The sequence below is a fragment of the Pygoscelis adeliae genome, unplaced genomic scaffold (assembly GCF_000699105.1).
Source record: "Pygoscelis adeliae isolate BGI_AS28 unplaced genomic scaffold, ASM69910v1 Scaffold57, whole genome shotgun sequence".
NCBI classification, from domain to species: domain Eukaryota; kingdom Metazoa; phylum Chordata; class Aves; order Sphenisciformes; family Spheniscidae; genus Pygoscelis; species Pygoscelis adeliae.
Window position 1 is genome coordinate 15,453,883 of NW_008825615.1, and position 16,001 is coordinate 15,469,883.

At 41.0% G+C, this 16,001-nt stretch overlaps 1 protein-coding gene across 1 annotated transcript in view; it reads left to right on the plus strand.

The window, feature by feature from the left end:
- Nucleotides 1-8,103: 8,103 nt before the first annotated feature.
- Nucleotides 8,104-16,001, plus strand: part of GCLC (glutamate-cysteine ligase, catalytic subunit) — a 24,563-nt gene continuing 16,665 nt past the window's right edge. Inside the window, exons 1-5 of the mRNA XM_009333183.1 lie at nucleotides 8,104-8,276; nucleotides 9,634-9,816; nucleotides 12,650-12,763; nucleotides 13,541-13,599; nucleotides 13,690-13,826. Coding sequence (XP_009331458.1) covers nucleotides 8,173-8,276; nucleotides 9,634-9,816; nucleotides 12,650-12,763; nucleotides 13,541-13,599; nucleotides 13,690-13,826 — 597 coding nt within the window. The 5' untranslated portion in view covers nucleotides 8,104-8,172. The remainder of the gene's footprint in view (nucleotides 8,277-9,633; nucleotides 9,817-12,649; nucleotides 12,764-13,540; nucleotides 13,600-13,689; nucleotides 13,827-16,001) is intronic.

Sequence of the window (16,001 nt, forward strand, 5' to 3'; positions counted from 1 at the left end):
TTTTTTCAGGGCAGTAGCAATGTGTAAATGTTATGATCACTGATGTTACATTACAGTCTGCAGAACTTCAGACTGGTAAAATAATTGCTACATCTTAAGGAAATGGATTTGGGTTCAAATGCATACAGTTTGAGGCTCCTGTTTGTCTGTCACCCATTTAAAACCAGGAACAAAGTCTACGGAGTTTTTTAACAGCGGTGAATCTAGCTCACCAGCTGCATAAAATAAGTACAGCTACTATCCGTAAAGTACACAGATGAAGTTTTGGTCATCTCTTCACTAAAAGACAACAGTGAGGCTTGGTGAGAGACACACACGTGCACATGGAAATGCTCAAATAGAGATAAGAAAGGACTGTGACTGATAAAAGAAGCAGTAGGTTCAGAGACCATCACACTGTACAGGAAAGGTGACATTCTTTTCTCATTTTACAAGGAATTTGGCTAACCTAATGGAACAGAAAAGCAGCGGATGTCCTTTTAACATAATTATTTATTTTACAAAGCCTAGATGTCCTGTGGAACAAGGTGCCACATGATAGCTTTGAAGCCAAGATAGACACTTATATGGACAACAAAAATGGACAGTTTATTATGGTTTCTTTAAACTCCACATGCTGCAAGATATATGTACCTCTATCCAAACCACTTAGATAACTGTCGAGTGACTCGTGGGGTTTCTTTAATGTTCATCTGAAACTTTCTAACTAGCTTTTTACTGTATCTGTAATAAATAAAGTAGTCACAAAAAATAGTAGTTGTATTTTCCTGGCTGTCAATACTAGAACTTCTTAAAAAAAAAAAAAAAAATCAGCCAAGTCATTATACAGGCTCATCATCAATATTATGATGATCTCACATTCTCCCTTTGTACAAACTGCTGCAATATACCAGTGTGCAGAAATTGCTTTGTTTTATAGCTTTTCCTGGGAATCTCATGCCTACGATAAAGCTAACGTAGCCTGAAGTCTTACAAAATTATTTTTTACGTTTGAGCTCTTGTCATTTTAGGACCATCACTTTTAGTCTCCCCCTCCCCCAGCAAAATTCCTGAACAGAATGCATTTTTGAATTTCTTTCATGCAGAAATTCCTCATGGTGGCTCCCTGCCAAATGTGGTATGTGTGGATGCATCTGAATGGGAGCTGTCTTAATGCACTTGCCCGCTTGCCGCATGGGGGGAAGCAGCACTCGTGAATGATTTGGTTATTTGTCACATGTCTGCTTGTTCGTCCTTTCTCTCTGAGCTTTATTTGGCTAAATAAAGGGACAGTGGCATTATTTGTTTACAAGTAGATTTAGTGCTTCCTTAATATGTTTTGTAGCTGCACCTACTACATACATCATAGTGGCGTTTCTGGGGCAGGGTTTGAAGGTATGATGTTAATGCATCAGCTCATGCTGCTTGACAGCCTTGAGTGTATATATGCAACCTCTAAAATGAGTACACTAATGCATGCAAATATAACTCCTTAAATCTTGACTTGAACAAGACAGGTGCCCTTGAAGAGTCTCCGTGTTTATTCCTTCCTTGAATGCTTTGGCTGACAGTCATGAAACTACTTTTTCTGCCCAGTTTTAATCCTCCTGTCAGGGAAAGCCTAAACAGAATTACGTCTAAACCCTTTAGCTCTAAAAACATGCATGATGTGTTAACCTCCCTAGTGACTGATTATTTTGCTTCAGCTCCCTCCAGCTCGGTTCTTTTGTGGCCGGGTGATAAGATATGCATAGGTTGTAGTGCAGCACCACTGACCTACCTGTGAGCTTTGCCGCTGGATGTGTTGTGCTTGTGACAGTGCAGGACTTGCTGTAGGTTATAGTGAGATGCTTTTTTAAAAGCTAATTTTGCAATTCATGGAAACCAGTTGGGGGGGGAGGAGGGGGTGTTGGTGTCGTCCCTGCCCCCCTCTATTCCCTCCCCCCCCCCCCCCCCCCCAGCCCCAAGCTGCAATTTGTCATAAATAGTGACCAGCCCCCATGGTATGCGTTGATTTCCTCCTTCCCAATCTCGGATCTTAATAAGAGAAGCTTAAATTATCTGCTGTTTGTATAATTCTGATGAAGAAATATTCTGTTCACAGCGAACTTCCTTCTGTGGATGTCAAATGAATTGCTATGGTCTTGTCGTGGGATTGTTGTCTACTGTAATTCCTCTTTTGCCACAGGATGACTTCTTGCTGTGCAGACGCCGTATTTAGTTAACAGTATGAGAAAGGGTGAGTCGGAAGGATAAGCACAGGAAAGATTTTGTTGTTGTTGTTGCTTGGTTGTTTTTTTTTTCTTCTTGCTTTCTGATGCAAGAGGTAACTTAGAAGCTTGCAGCATCTTGTTTCACAGTTGAATAAATGGTCTTTTACTAGTCCATAAAAGCATCTAGGCTGTGTGGAATATAAAATATAGCTGTGCCAAAAAAACCTTGTTCTTTTCTGTTTTAAATCTAAAAATTCATAAGTGAGTGTCTTAAAGCTGTCTTTGCTGCAGAAATCTAAAATTAACATTATCCTAGTCTTTTTTTTTTTATAGTATTAACCTCAGGTGTTACATAGTACAGCAGTCAAAGAGGAGACCCTTTGTTCTCTAATGCACCTCATCTTGTTCTTTAGAAGCATGCAAATGGTTATAACCTCTAGATTTTAGTTTTCAATAACCCAGCTTCCTGGTTTGTGGTATGTGCAGCACAGGACATCCTCTAGTCACGTCTTATCACATGCAGAAGAAGAAAATCTGCAGCCCTGATGTCGGCAAGCAGGAGGGGGAACAGGCAGGAGCACATAGCTGGGGCTGGCTGTGTTGACTGAGATGAGAACCCCTACATCCTCTTCGTTTTCTTTATCTATGGTCGTCTTCAACGTGGTGTAGAAGTTCTCCATTTTTTGCTTATTGTCAATGTAATATAAAACATCAGTTGTGTTTTGGTTTTAAGGCATGATTTCTGTGAGTTGGTTTCATATAGAGCTGGAGACGGTGCTTTGTTTGTTGGATTGGCCACTTCCAATCTGCTTGATCAAAATTAAGCATTTTGGGAAATACATTTGTATCTTGGTTTTGCTGTTCCTGGCAGATTTTTGAAATTATTTCTGTGGCAGAGAACACCCATGGTAATCTCATGAGTGTGGAAGTGCTCTGCCTCATGCCAGCGTGTGGTTTGGGGGCTTGCTGGCTAGAAACGGGGTAACCAGCCTCTGTGACACTTCCAGACTTGTTTTCCTCCAAAATTTGCTCCCTCAGGGCTGAGACTCGCCTTTGTGGGCCAGTAAACCTTTCATTAAAGATATGTTACCAGCTGGTTATTACTGTGGCTCCATGTTTTATCACAGCAGTGGTGAGAAAATAACTGCATTAAAAAAAATTCTAGAGTATTATGCTCTACGTCTATCGGAAATATGTGTACCTATGGAAGAAATCTGCTTTTTCCATCTTAACACTGAAAACTTGTGGCAGAGGTTCTTTAATGAACAATCAGATTATTAAAACTTTGTTCTCCTGTAGACTGTCATTTTAATGATGCATTAACTGACCAATAAATGTATGGGGGAATTACTTTTTTTTTGCAGTAATGGAGCTTAATAACTAGTGAAATAGGTTTTGTTTCTTTGATGTTCTTGAGAAGAAAGTTTACCTCAATTTTATTTTCTACTGTGTACGTAAATATATGAGGCATACTGCATGAAAATACTTACATTAAGTGTTGTAGTGGCTTTTGGTAATAGTAAACAAAAGCCATGAGACCTCATTGGTTGTTTAGGAAAAATTTCCAATTTCTTTTAAAGCTTCAGGCCTGAGGGAAGGTACATATGAGGAGACTGCTAACAATTGCTCCAAGTACATGTGGCAGTAGTTGTCCAGTGGAAGGAGACAGAAACTGTCCATGAGATTGTCCTTGAGGAACAGCAGTGGTCCGTGAGTCGCTTGTGATCAGGTTTTTTTAGAATCACAGAATGGTTTGGGTCGGAAGGGATCTTCGAAGATCATCTGGTCCCACCCCCTGCCATGGGCAAGGACATCTTCCACTAGATCAGGTTGCTCAAAGCCCCATCCAGCCTGACCTTGAACACTTCCAATGATGGGGCATCCACAGCTGAGATGGATGATCAGGAGTGTGGTAAAAGGCAAACGCAGGGAACTGTTTTTAACAGGTAGAGAGTGTACAGACTTGCATTGCTTTTCTCTCAGAAGAGCTTCTCTTCAGATCATTCTTCTTAAACTATTCTTCTTTATTATATAATCTTCTCCGCACCTTCTGAGCTTGCCAAAGTCCAGACCATATGCTTACCTGTGTTTTCATATGAAGAAATAATTTGAATGTTAAAAGGATTTTAACATTAACTCTGGAGCAGGGGCTTTACTCTCAACTATTAGATAGGTTTTGTTCCTAGTGTACGTAGCATGATGGTGTTAAATTGAGTGTGCGAGGAGGGGGGTTGATATTAGAAAGCAGACCGCTGCCAAGGCAAGTAGTTGAACGGTGATACTATGTGGGACGTGCATCGACTTCTGTTCTCCTTGTTCCTTAGAATTGCTACTAAAGAGTCGCTCAACTGATATTTCTTCATTTTTAAGTAGTGTGCTTTATGCAGAAATAATATGTGTAATTATGGTCAAATGACTCAGGCATTCAAACACAATTTCAGACATGCTTACCCATTTCCAGAGAATGGTGATCTTTCACTTTGCCACTGGGCAAGTCCAGCACAACTGTTTGGCTTAATGCATGGGGAGTGGTTTGGCTGCTCCCCAGTTGAGGGGCTTCAAGGTCTCAGTTGTGGTTGTATTTACAGAGGTGACGTCAAAGAATTTTCAAAAGCCTGAAATTTCCTGTGAGAAATAATCGTGACAAGTGAAGTAGCGCCATCCTGGGTGCTGTCCTGCTTGCAAGCTAATGGTACATACTCTTGCTGGCCCAACTGTTGTTCTTTCTCGTGGTAAGGTGCCACAGCACTTCTGCAAGCCAGACAGACCTGGGCTGGTCAGAGAGGTTCATCCACTGAAGCAGTGCTGTGCGTGCCTGTCTGCAGGGAGAAGCTGGGAGGGCACCTCTTGTCCTCGGCAGCCTTGCAGCACGTGCCGGCCGGAGGATAGAGATGCGTAGGGTTTGCTGCAGGGTGAGAGCACCGGCTGGGCACACAGGTCCAAAGTGGCTGCCTTTCTTACCATGGTAGGGTGCGCTTTCCTAGCCGGCTCTTAGCAAGGCTGCTTGTCAGCCATCTGCATCAGTAATTTGACCTGACATGTATTTTGCTGCTTGCTAGGGAGACTAGTTAAAATTAGAGAGAAAAGTGAACTCTAAAGAGCTCGGCAAAATGATGAATTACAAATGTTGGGTGAAACCCTACACGTTTGGCTTTTGGACTCTTGAAGCTCTGCCAGGCATGTGGATGCTTTCAGCTTGGCTGCAGTTCTCTGAACTTTATTGTGGATAGAAGATGTGAGACGTCTGTGAATGACGAGCTGAAGTTAAATGTAAAAATGTGTGAACTCTGAATTTATTTCTCTCTTTCTAGCTGTAGGCTAAATCTTCTGATGAGCTTAAATTAAATTCTTTAAGGATGCCCATTCAGTCAGTCCCTCTGTTGGCAAGATACTCTGTGGGTTACTTGGAATTGTTGGCAGCTGTCTGAAGTTTTTTTTCTTTTCTCATTAAAATTAATGGCAGATCTTCTATGTTAAGACAGCTTTGAAGATTTAGTCAATGTTTCCGGAGGCAAGAGTAGTAGTTGTTTCTAAAGCTAGATGCATAAATGCAATACATTCAGTACTGCACTCAGATTATGAAACATTTTGATTTCTTTGGTTTTGCCTTCTGGGCTTAATGTTTCTTTACATTTTTGGCTTATTTTCTTTCGTGAAACTTGTAATACAGTTTATAGAGAAGTACAGTGTTCACACCACCAGCTCATTGCAGTTACATTTGGAGAGGGATTTTTAAGACAGGAGGCTAATCATAGTAACGTATTCATGTAACGGTGGACAAGTGTTCAGCTTTGGGGTCTCTCGAAGGCAGCTGCAGTTCCTTTGCCCTCCCTTCTGCTACCAGCCCACGTGGGCGGTGTGGTGGGAGGCCAGGCGTCTGGTGGGAGGCCAGGCATGTGGTGGGCTTGATGCCCATTCACGCGTCCGTCTGTATGACTTGGAGAACTGTGCACCTGCATGCCTCCTCTACTTTAGGCTGGGTCTGAGTGAGGATGATGCTTTTCCAAAGCAGGAGGAGATGATGTTGAACATGGTGGGAAACAGGAAGGTGTGAGAGAAGTCCCCTTTTTATTGCCAATAATGATGGGTCAAGTGTCACTGGAGAGACTGGTACTAGATAATAACTAAGTCAGTGCTGGAGTACGTTCTGGTTGACTATAGTCTGTAGTTATCTCAGGTAGATTATTGTGGCATAATACACACAAACCACAGAATATACCACACGAAGAAATGCTGTCTTGCACAGAAACTAGAAATCGTTATTTTTCTTTAGGGGATTAAAATTTGATCTTAAAAAATATGGAGAACATGTATAATTGCTGAATGAGTCCCTCCAGAGTTTGCATCTGATCAGGTTCTGTAGAATTACAAACACTCTTAGATAATGCTGCTTGTGATTTAATCGCAAATCCCAACAGGGGATTATATTTGTTGTCATGGTAGCTAGCAATAACTCTTCCATGAACACTGAAGCAACCGAAGAACATGAAGCCCACAAATTCACTTATGGTATGCTGGAAAACACTTCACAAGTTCCCTGTGTTTTGGCAAGCTGTTTTCCTATACGCATCAGACTTCTGTACAAAATAGAAGTTTCCATGATTTGGTACGCTGCAACTTTAACATCAGCATCTTGCATGAATCTGAACTCCTAGGGCTGGAGCAGTGGTGTTTGGTAAGTACCAGTGGATGTGGCTCTAGGAAGTGTCGGAAAACAAAACTGAGGAGCATGGTGCAAAACCTCTGACAAGTTCTAGCTGTGGAAGTGCAGTCTCAATTTTTAACTACAGGTTGATGGAGTTACGAAAATCTCAGAGGCAGTGGTTTGAGAGCCTCCCAGCAAAAGGGAGGCATATCACCGCCGGTCCAGCCGGGGGTTTTCAAAGCCAGTACCCTTGTGATGCATTTCCATGTGCGACTTCTGCTTTTACGTGGCAGGTGACACATCGCACTTGGGGGCTATTTTGTCTTTCACACTTCCTAGAACAGCACAAAACATCCCCTGCCAAGTAGGCGTCAGGAAATAGATTGTATCAGGCAGCATTGAAGGGCTGTAAGGTCCAGGCGGCTGTTAGGTTGCCATACTCGGTAGCGCTCTAAAAGTCTTTACGGGAGCTTTGATATTCATGGAGACTAGAAAGTTTGACATGAGGGTATTCCAGGTTTGGCTGCTTTCAGATAATCTCTGTTAGGGAAACAATATTCTCCAGTGCTGGGATGCAGCACCGCTGTCATTAGTGGCTTGTTGGATCGAGTGTGGGTCGCACCCTGGGGTAGGGACAGGGACAAGGAGGCAGAGGTCCTGGGGCAAGGTATGCCGCTGGGCAGGAGGGGAAGAAAAGGTGGCAGCAAAGCTGAATCAGGAAGGGGTGGAAACCCCTGTGCTATGCCAAGAGCTGGAATGCGATAATAGCGGGACTGATGCTGTCTGTAACAACCGTGGGCTTTCTGTGGTGTAAATGAGGCTCTGTCGTGCTCATCTTAAATAGCTCCAACAAGTGATGGGTGTAAATGGATGTCTTGTTTGTAGAATGACTTTTTTTGTTGGTTGGTTGGTTGTTTTTTTGTCAGCAGCAGAGACTGTAACTCATGGGATGACAGAGAGATGTTTGTGGTTAATAGCTTGCATAGGGTTTTAATTTTTTTTGTCTGAAAAATAATGTGGAGGCAAATACAAATTCAGGAATCTTTTTGCAAAATATCCACAATTAGAAATGGAGGGAAAAAATTTTCAAGGCCAATTTTGAGGAATTTCAATTCTTTATTCAAGATGAAACAAGGATGCAGCCATTGTCTGCGGTATTGTTTACTGCATTCATAGTTAGTGATGGTTTTTAAGATTCTGTAGAGATAAAGTCCAGTCTGACATCCCTTTGTTTTTTTCGCTTGATGCTTAAAATTGTGTGCCAATGTGTGTGTGTGAACAAAATATTACCATTTAATTGTTTATTTTGTTTTTATTATTTACAAGGTGGAATATATGTTAGTAAAATTTGACCATGAGAATAAGAAAGTGCGCTTGGTGCTCTGCGGTGAGGAAGTTCTTCAAACACTGCAAGACAAGGGGGAGAAGGTAAACCCCAAGTGAGTAGCTGTTTCCTGTTTCTTTTTTTTTTTCTCTTGTTATGATACTGTACAGAATTTTGTAGACCTTTTAACTTTCAAGTCTGCTGTCAGTAAAACTGTAAGCCACAGATACCGATATTTTCAGATAAAGCTGGGGTGCAGGAATTGAAAGATTTTGAGCACACTTGCAGGCAGTCCATGCACCTTTTGTGTTATGACTTGAAAAAAAGGAGGATGTAACAGTGAGCCCACAGAAGCTGCAGTTTGGGTATTTGTTTTGTCTTGCTCTGGTTTTGTGTCTGTGTGTACACAGTAATCACCTACTGCACCTCCCCTGCCCCGTAAAGCACATGTGTGTGCGCTTGCCCCTGTATCCCTGACTGCAGGAGCCAGTGAGGGCTGTGTAAGGAAGCCTTGTCTGTAGGAGCGCTCTCCCATTTTTGGCAGAATTAGGAAGGCAAGTTTAAGGATGGCAGGGCAGTTCTTCTCCATCCTCTCCCATGGAGTTTTCAGGAATAACTGGGTCATATCTCTACTTCAACTAGCCAGAGAAATGTGAATTGCCTTTTAATTGATGGCAGCAGAGAAATGAGACCAGAGACAGCAAAGTGCTGTGGCTGAAGAGAGCCAAAAGCAGGTCACAACTTACAGGAAGGTGGAGAAACTGCTGTCGCAATGAAAGGCTTTTGTGCCCTGGGCCTGTCCGCTTCTTTCTAGGTACTGTAACCTCATCTTCTAGTAAGGCTTCCCTGTCTGTCTTCCTCAGTAGAGGGACTATTGAAAGCCTGCAAGAAGGAATCCCTTTGCTTTTAGACTCAAAACTGCTACTGCCAGAAGAACAGTAGGGGAGATGTGGCTCTGCCTCTGGTAGAGCGTGCTCCATAGAGATGGCATGGCTTCACAAGGGGATGGGAAGGTATTACTTTTCAGGGGTGACTAGGTGCACTCAAACTTCATTTCGTTTCTTAACCTGATAAATTTGTGGAACAGGACCAGCTATTCACAGGCAGTAGAAAGAAGAAATTGAGCCTTGCCTTGTACTGTGGAAGCGGTTGAATGTTCTGTATTTTCCAGTTTCAGTTAAAACCCCAAAAAACAAAGCTTGAGACATACTAAAGGTGATTGCAATTTGACATGGGCAAATCCTACTTATTGCACTATACAGCAACACTTCCTACTGCCAAACAGTGCCTTAATTTCTTTTCACTGCCTCCTGGCAGTGAGGTACATTGGAAGGTACATTGTGTTACTCTACCAAATAATCAACTTTAGGAGATTTTTCTTGCAAGATGCGTTAATTTCTGAAATTCTCACCAATAATCCATCTTTTTTGAAGTTGTAGAAGTATTTAAACGAGGCTATTCTTTTATTATAGCCACCCAACACTCTGGCGACCAGAATATGGAAGCTATATGATTGAAGGGACACCTGGGCAGCCGTATGGGGGAACCATGTCTGAATTCAACACTGTGCAAGACAACATGAGGAAAAGACGGCAAGAGGCTGCTTCTGTGCTCAAAGAAAATGAGGCTGTTTGCACTGTGACGTCATTTCCAAGGTGAGATGGTTGCTGAAGTGTAATGCTGTGTTTGCTATTCTCCCTATATGCTTTTTCTCTTTATTGTATATAGCTAAACTGTGCAATGAAACTGAGCAAAATACACTTCAGTTAAAGCACTTTGACTTAATGTTCTGGTCGTGTTTCCTAAAATTTTTATTGCAATGAGACAAACAAATAAGCATATTTTATATTTTTAGGTTACTTCTAATCTGTGATGATTTTGTATTAGGAGAGAATACCTGAATATTCGTAACATAAAGTATTGTATGTAGAGTAGTCTGCCATCTTGAATTGATATGGCAAATCGTATATAAAAGTACCTATTTTGCAACCTTTGATCTGTATAAATAGCAGTTTTGTAAAACATGGCTAACCTGATCTATTTTTTAACACTACTTTTTCACTAAAGCATGTGCAAACTTCTTTTGGTGGCTTGGAGCACACAGTAGAACAGGAATGTGATTATCCTTACAAAATGAAGACTTAAAACTTCTATAGTACTGTACTTACTGAATCTAGAAAGGAATGCACCTTTCCTGGGTTCATAAAACCCTTACAAAGAGTAGATTTCCTCCTTTTTATAGTTGTAAAGAGACTCTTGAAGAAATAAAATTCAGGATGTACTTCATTACTTAGGAGAAACTGTACTTTGTGACCTTCCTTTCAAACATAATTCTAGGCAGGGATTTATTATGTTCGTTCTAACTAGCCTGGTCAGTCAAATGAATGAAGATAGTTATGCTTAAAATAGTAAAAAAATTGCTCTGCGGTGGAAGAGAAGCAGCTGGCATTACTGGCTGGTTTCTTGTATAGTATGGAATGCAATGGCCCTAAATTCTTGCTGAGAGCAGGAACGGTACAAAATGTGACTTAGCAGCGAAGTTCAGGTACCAAAATGCCTGCGTTATGCCCCATGAATGCTGTTTTAAGAACACTCTGTTGACAAAATAGGCTTCCTCTTTATGGAGCTATACTAGATATCTTTAAAGGCATAAGAGCTTATTTAAAGTCCAATGGTTAAGTAGTTCTCAGTGTGTTACTGAATTGGGTTTTTTTTTGCCCTGCAACCTTACAAATAGATTATGTCATTTAATAAATTTTGTATACAAATATTTCAGACCGAATCATGCAAGGAATACAGGGAGGGGAGTTCTTCATCACTTTGTAGATACAGAGAAATACTTTTTATGTCACTGTAGGAGCAGTACATTGGACTTCAGTGAAAGGCAGTAAATAATAAAATGTAGTTTGTTTATCACTTATGAATCATCCCAAACATAGTTTCATCCTTCAGAAATTGCTCTCCCTAGGCTATTTAGTTTCATATTTCTGCTTTTTGCTGTCTTGCCATTCAAGTCCCTGTTGATTTGACTGGAGTCTTGCTAACGTATATTTCTGAGGTTTTGTGGGTTTGGGGGTTTTTTGCTACATTCTCTCTACAATAGTATGTACATATGCCTGTGTGCGTCTGTGCATGTACATGTGTGTATAATAAAAAAAAAAGTGCACCTGAAGAGACAAACTGACAGAATAAAGATAAAAAAGCAGGCTTATTCAAATTAAAATAACTCAGATAAAAATGAATAAACCTGAAAATAGTTAAATATTTAAAAATACTAGCTTAGAAGCTAAATGAGTATCCGTAGTTCTTAAATATATGAGCCCTTGTTGCAGGACCAGAAAGCTGTTCTCCTTCTTGAGGACTGGGGTGATGCAGTTTACAATGTTGCACTTACGTAAGTGATGAAGTTGGATTTAGATGTTGTAGGACAACTTGTATACTTAAACCAGGAAGAAGAAACCAGTAGTGAAATACATGTTGAGCATAAATAATATTTCCAGAAATGTGAGTGTTTGCTGGTATTTTGAGTAGTTCGCTTGTAGTTGGATCAGCTAATCCTTTTTTATACATCCAAATACTAAAGCCTCTCAAGATAGCACAATCTTTGTCCTTTATACTGTGCAGCATGGAGAAATTAATCTTCTGCAACTTTACCTCCAACTTCTCAAATGCTCCTTTGTCTCAGTTGTACTGAAAACCTACTTATTCTTGTTTCAGATGATTCTTAAACTTACAATGGAGCTGGGGGGGGGTGTGTGTGTATTCTGATTTACTTGCATATGTCTCAGCATTTTACACCTAATAGCTGTATTTTTTCTTCACTTCTTACATTTCTGTCATGGGGTTTTTCAGAGTTCTAAAATCACAAGCTGCTGTGAGACTTGGGATGTGTGTATGACTTGAAACTACCTCTGATTCTTACAGAATTGGTTAGGTACATCTTTTTAACATGGGGAGATTGTTGGGAGCAGAGCTGGATAAATTACTTCAGCAGTCAATGTTAACCTGTACCCTCTAGAGAAACTGTTCAAGGCACAGAATGCAGCTGCATGTCAGTATTAATGACAGGTGCTAACACACTAAAATGTGTGCGTACTCCGCGTAAGACTGTGAAGTTTCCTGCTTCAGCCACTGAAAAAGTCCATGTTTGCTGTCTAATGATAGAGTAGTGGTTTTAAAAAAAAAACAACCAAAAAAACCCCAACAAAACCCAACAAAAAACCCCCCAGTCTGTCTTAACCACCGGGGAAGCTGGTTGTTGGCAAGTGCTGACCTTTTAACGGCAACTGTTTTAAGACATCTTTCTGGCAATTCCACATGCATAGGTAGCAAGCAGTCTTGAAAAACGCTTCGGAAATACTCATGGTGGATGCAAATTTTAAAAAATTCTCTTTTTATTCCTTTGTCTACTAATCTCCGATCATCTGACCGTTTTAAAATCACAGTCTGTTCTCATTACAGCTTGGATCTCATTGTTGTGTTACATAGGTTAGGGTGTCCTGGGTTTACACTGCCAGAATATAAGCCAACGCCAGTAGAAGGAGGAGCTTCAAAATCCCTCTTTTTTCCAGATGAAGCCATCAATAAACATCCTAGATTTAGGTAAGAGCATTTGGGGAGTGTGAATGTTCTGGGGAGCTGGATATTTTTCTGTGCCTGAATATCATAGGCATACCTGCAACTTCTTTACATTGCTGGAATAGAGAGCTATGTGGCTAGTTGCTGTAGATATCACAAGGACTTGGACAGAGATGGTTGCGATGACATGTATTTTCTGTCAAAGTGACTTAAGAAAATAAACTGTTAAGTTCAAGTAACTTTATGTAGTATTTCACGCCATTATGGGGCAAAAGGTGTTGATTATGCAACTGCAAAATTGTCTCCAGTTTGAAATCCCATGGCTAACCACTTCTATCACAGTTAATCCAGCTCTCACTCAGGTATGTCACAGCAACATCTCAGTGTACTCAGTAACTTGCCCTAGTTACTCTGAAGTGGAGCATGGTGTCAAACTACTTGTATAGTCCGAGAGGGGTTTTCATTGTAAAGGTGAGACTTCAGAGAATGAAAATCATTCTATTTAAAAACTAAGCATTCTTTCTCACTTGCCCTGGTATTCTTCAGGTTGGTAGCCTTTTACTTCTGCCTACTCTATCAGCATAGTACTGTGAAGTCCATCAAAATAAGACTGACTTTACTCAAGAAAAAGTCAGTGTTGTATTTGTTACAGTCTATCTTAAACTAGGAGAAGAAGCGTCCTGAAGGAAAATGCTCAAAATAAATAGAAAGTTGACATTCTGAAACCCTGAGAATTGCTGAGAAACTAACTTGCATAAAGAGAAATTTTCAGATACTTCAGAAAACTTTTTTTTGTTGTAGTACACTGACCAGAAACATTCGGCACCGAAGAGGAGAGAAGGTTGTGATAAATGTACCAAGTGAGTAAATCCAGTCTATCTTTTTTCTTTTTCAAAATAATTGTTCAGTCTAATGCTCTGGGTTACTGAGTACCTGCATTTTCCACACAGTATTTAAAGATAAGAACACGCCATCACCATTTATCGAAACATTTCCTAATGATGATGGAGAAGCAGCAAAGGCGGCTAAACCAGACTATATATACATGGATGCTATGGGTTTTGGAATGGGAAACTGTTGCCTTCAGGTAAAATGTGTCTGCTTTCAAGATGTTACTGAATGTTGTCTTCCCTAAACGCTTCCTTTTTTAAGACTTGTCTTATGTCTAATCTCTCTAGCTTAATTCAACTGATGCATTTTCAGAGTGGCAACAGGGGGAATAAAACAACGCATTTAATCTTATACCTGGTAATCTTGTCTTAAAGTCCAGGTTTGTTTGCTTGCATTATGTTTATTTGCTGCTAATTAATATTCAAATGTAATTGGATGCCTTGCGGAAAGGGTTTCTTGAACTGGTCAAACCCCATTTGATCAAGCACCTGCTCCTGGAACTGCAGCACTTTTCAAGTGTTGTAAAACAAATACAACACTGACTTTTTCTTGACATCATCTTCCACTGTGGTCTTCTTTCACACACGACCAAAGGACGCTGTGGGAATGGAAACTTGAGCTGTCTTGTAGGAATGTGTGGGGTTTTTTGGTTATTCATTTTGGTTTTTTCCCCTCTTCCCCATTCTTAGAACAGCAAAAGCAGGGAGTGACAAGAAGTCACTGGAATATCTTTAAAAATAAGTAGCTTTCTCCAGCTGTGTGATTTTATTTTATTTACAAACAGCATGAACTCCTGTATAAAACTTCTCATTCTTAAATATTTTTAGCTATCTGCTAAGAAATCATCTTCTCACTGCTTGAACCATGAACCTACCAAATCCACATGGGTGGCTGTGTTCTGTTACTGCGTGCTGGGAGACATTCTTGGTTCTGTTTTCTCCCATTAATACGTGCCCCTTTCTTAATGTCTTCATTTGTTTGCCTGAGTTACTACTGTTTTACAGTATCCTCCGTTTAAATCCAGGTGCTGTGTCTTGGGAGTGATTTAATCCTTTCAGTATCTCTTTTGTTTTCAATGTTTCTCTAGCATAGTAACCTGATGCTAGGGGCTGATGCCTTAGGTAGTAGCGATGTATTTGACTGTTGATAAAATCTGTCTGTTGCCACTGCCATCTTGGAAGCAGAGCTAGGAAGAGGCTAGTGTTAAGTCTCTAGGGGATTAAAGGAAATTCTCCAAGCTCTTCTTGTTTCACAGCAGTGGCAGAAATAACCCCATTCAAAACACTTCTCTTTGAGACTGAGAAACTACAAAAGCTGAATAAATAAAATGTTCTTGACAGCAGCTAAGTATGATTTCTTGTCACTAAGGGTAAATTAGGGAGAATCTGATGAAGTAGTAAAGTGTACGTAATACCGCATGGTTTTACAAGGTGTTAAGTTTGATATGGTCTATTTTGTACCATCTCTTTCTTATTTAAGACCAAAAAGTTCAGTCATTATATGAACTTGTTCAAAAATATATTAAATTCCTTCTTAAGGAATACCATTTTACTGTTCCCCATTCTTGTAATCAGTGGTCAAATTCAAATTCGGTAGTCTTGTTATCATCTTAGGGAGAGCGAAAACAATGCTGGCAGATGCTGCAAGATGCTTGTGTATCAACTGATAATTCTTGATAACCGACTAGAAGAAAACATGTATTCCCCACCTATTTTCTGTAAGGTAGTTTGCAGCATGCATACTTCCTTTTGATTTTTTTCTCACTATGCACCAAGCTACAACTTGGTTTGATATATTTCCAAGGTTAAAAATAATGTCCCGATGAGCTCAGATGGGACAGCCCACAGCAACGATGGGGTGGGAGGCGCTGCCCCTGTGAACAGCAAGGCAAACCATTGCGCTCCTGCCCCTTCAGAGGCTTCACGTCCCTATGCCTGTTGAGCCTTGTGCTCGTGGCTGCTGCTTTCCGCACTCCTTGTGATGCCTACAGCCCTCCTCTGGAGAAGGAGGAGGGGAGCCTCAATCCATCCCACCCCTACCAGTTTGCCCAGCCAGTAAGACAGCGTCATCGGGGGCCCAACTTAAATGCCTCTATGCAAACACACGTAGCCTGGGGAATAAACAAGAGGAGTTAGAGATGTGCACACGCCTGCAGGGCTACGACCTTATTGGCATCACGGAGACATGGTGGGATGGCTCCTATGATTGGAGTGTTGGGATGTAGGGATACAGGCTCTTTAGGAAGGACAGGCAGGGGAGACGAGGAGGGGGTGTCACCATCTATGTCAACGACCAGCTGGAGTGCATGGAGCTCTGCCTGGGGATGGATGGATTAAAGGGAAGGCAGGGAGAGGTGACATTACGGTGGGGG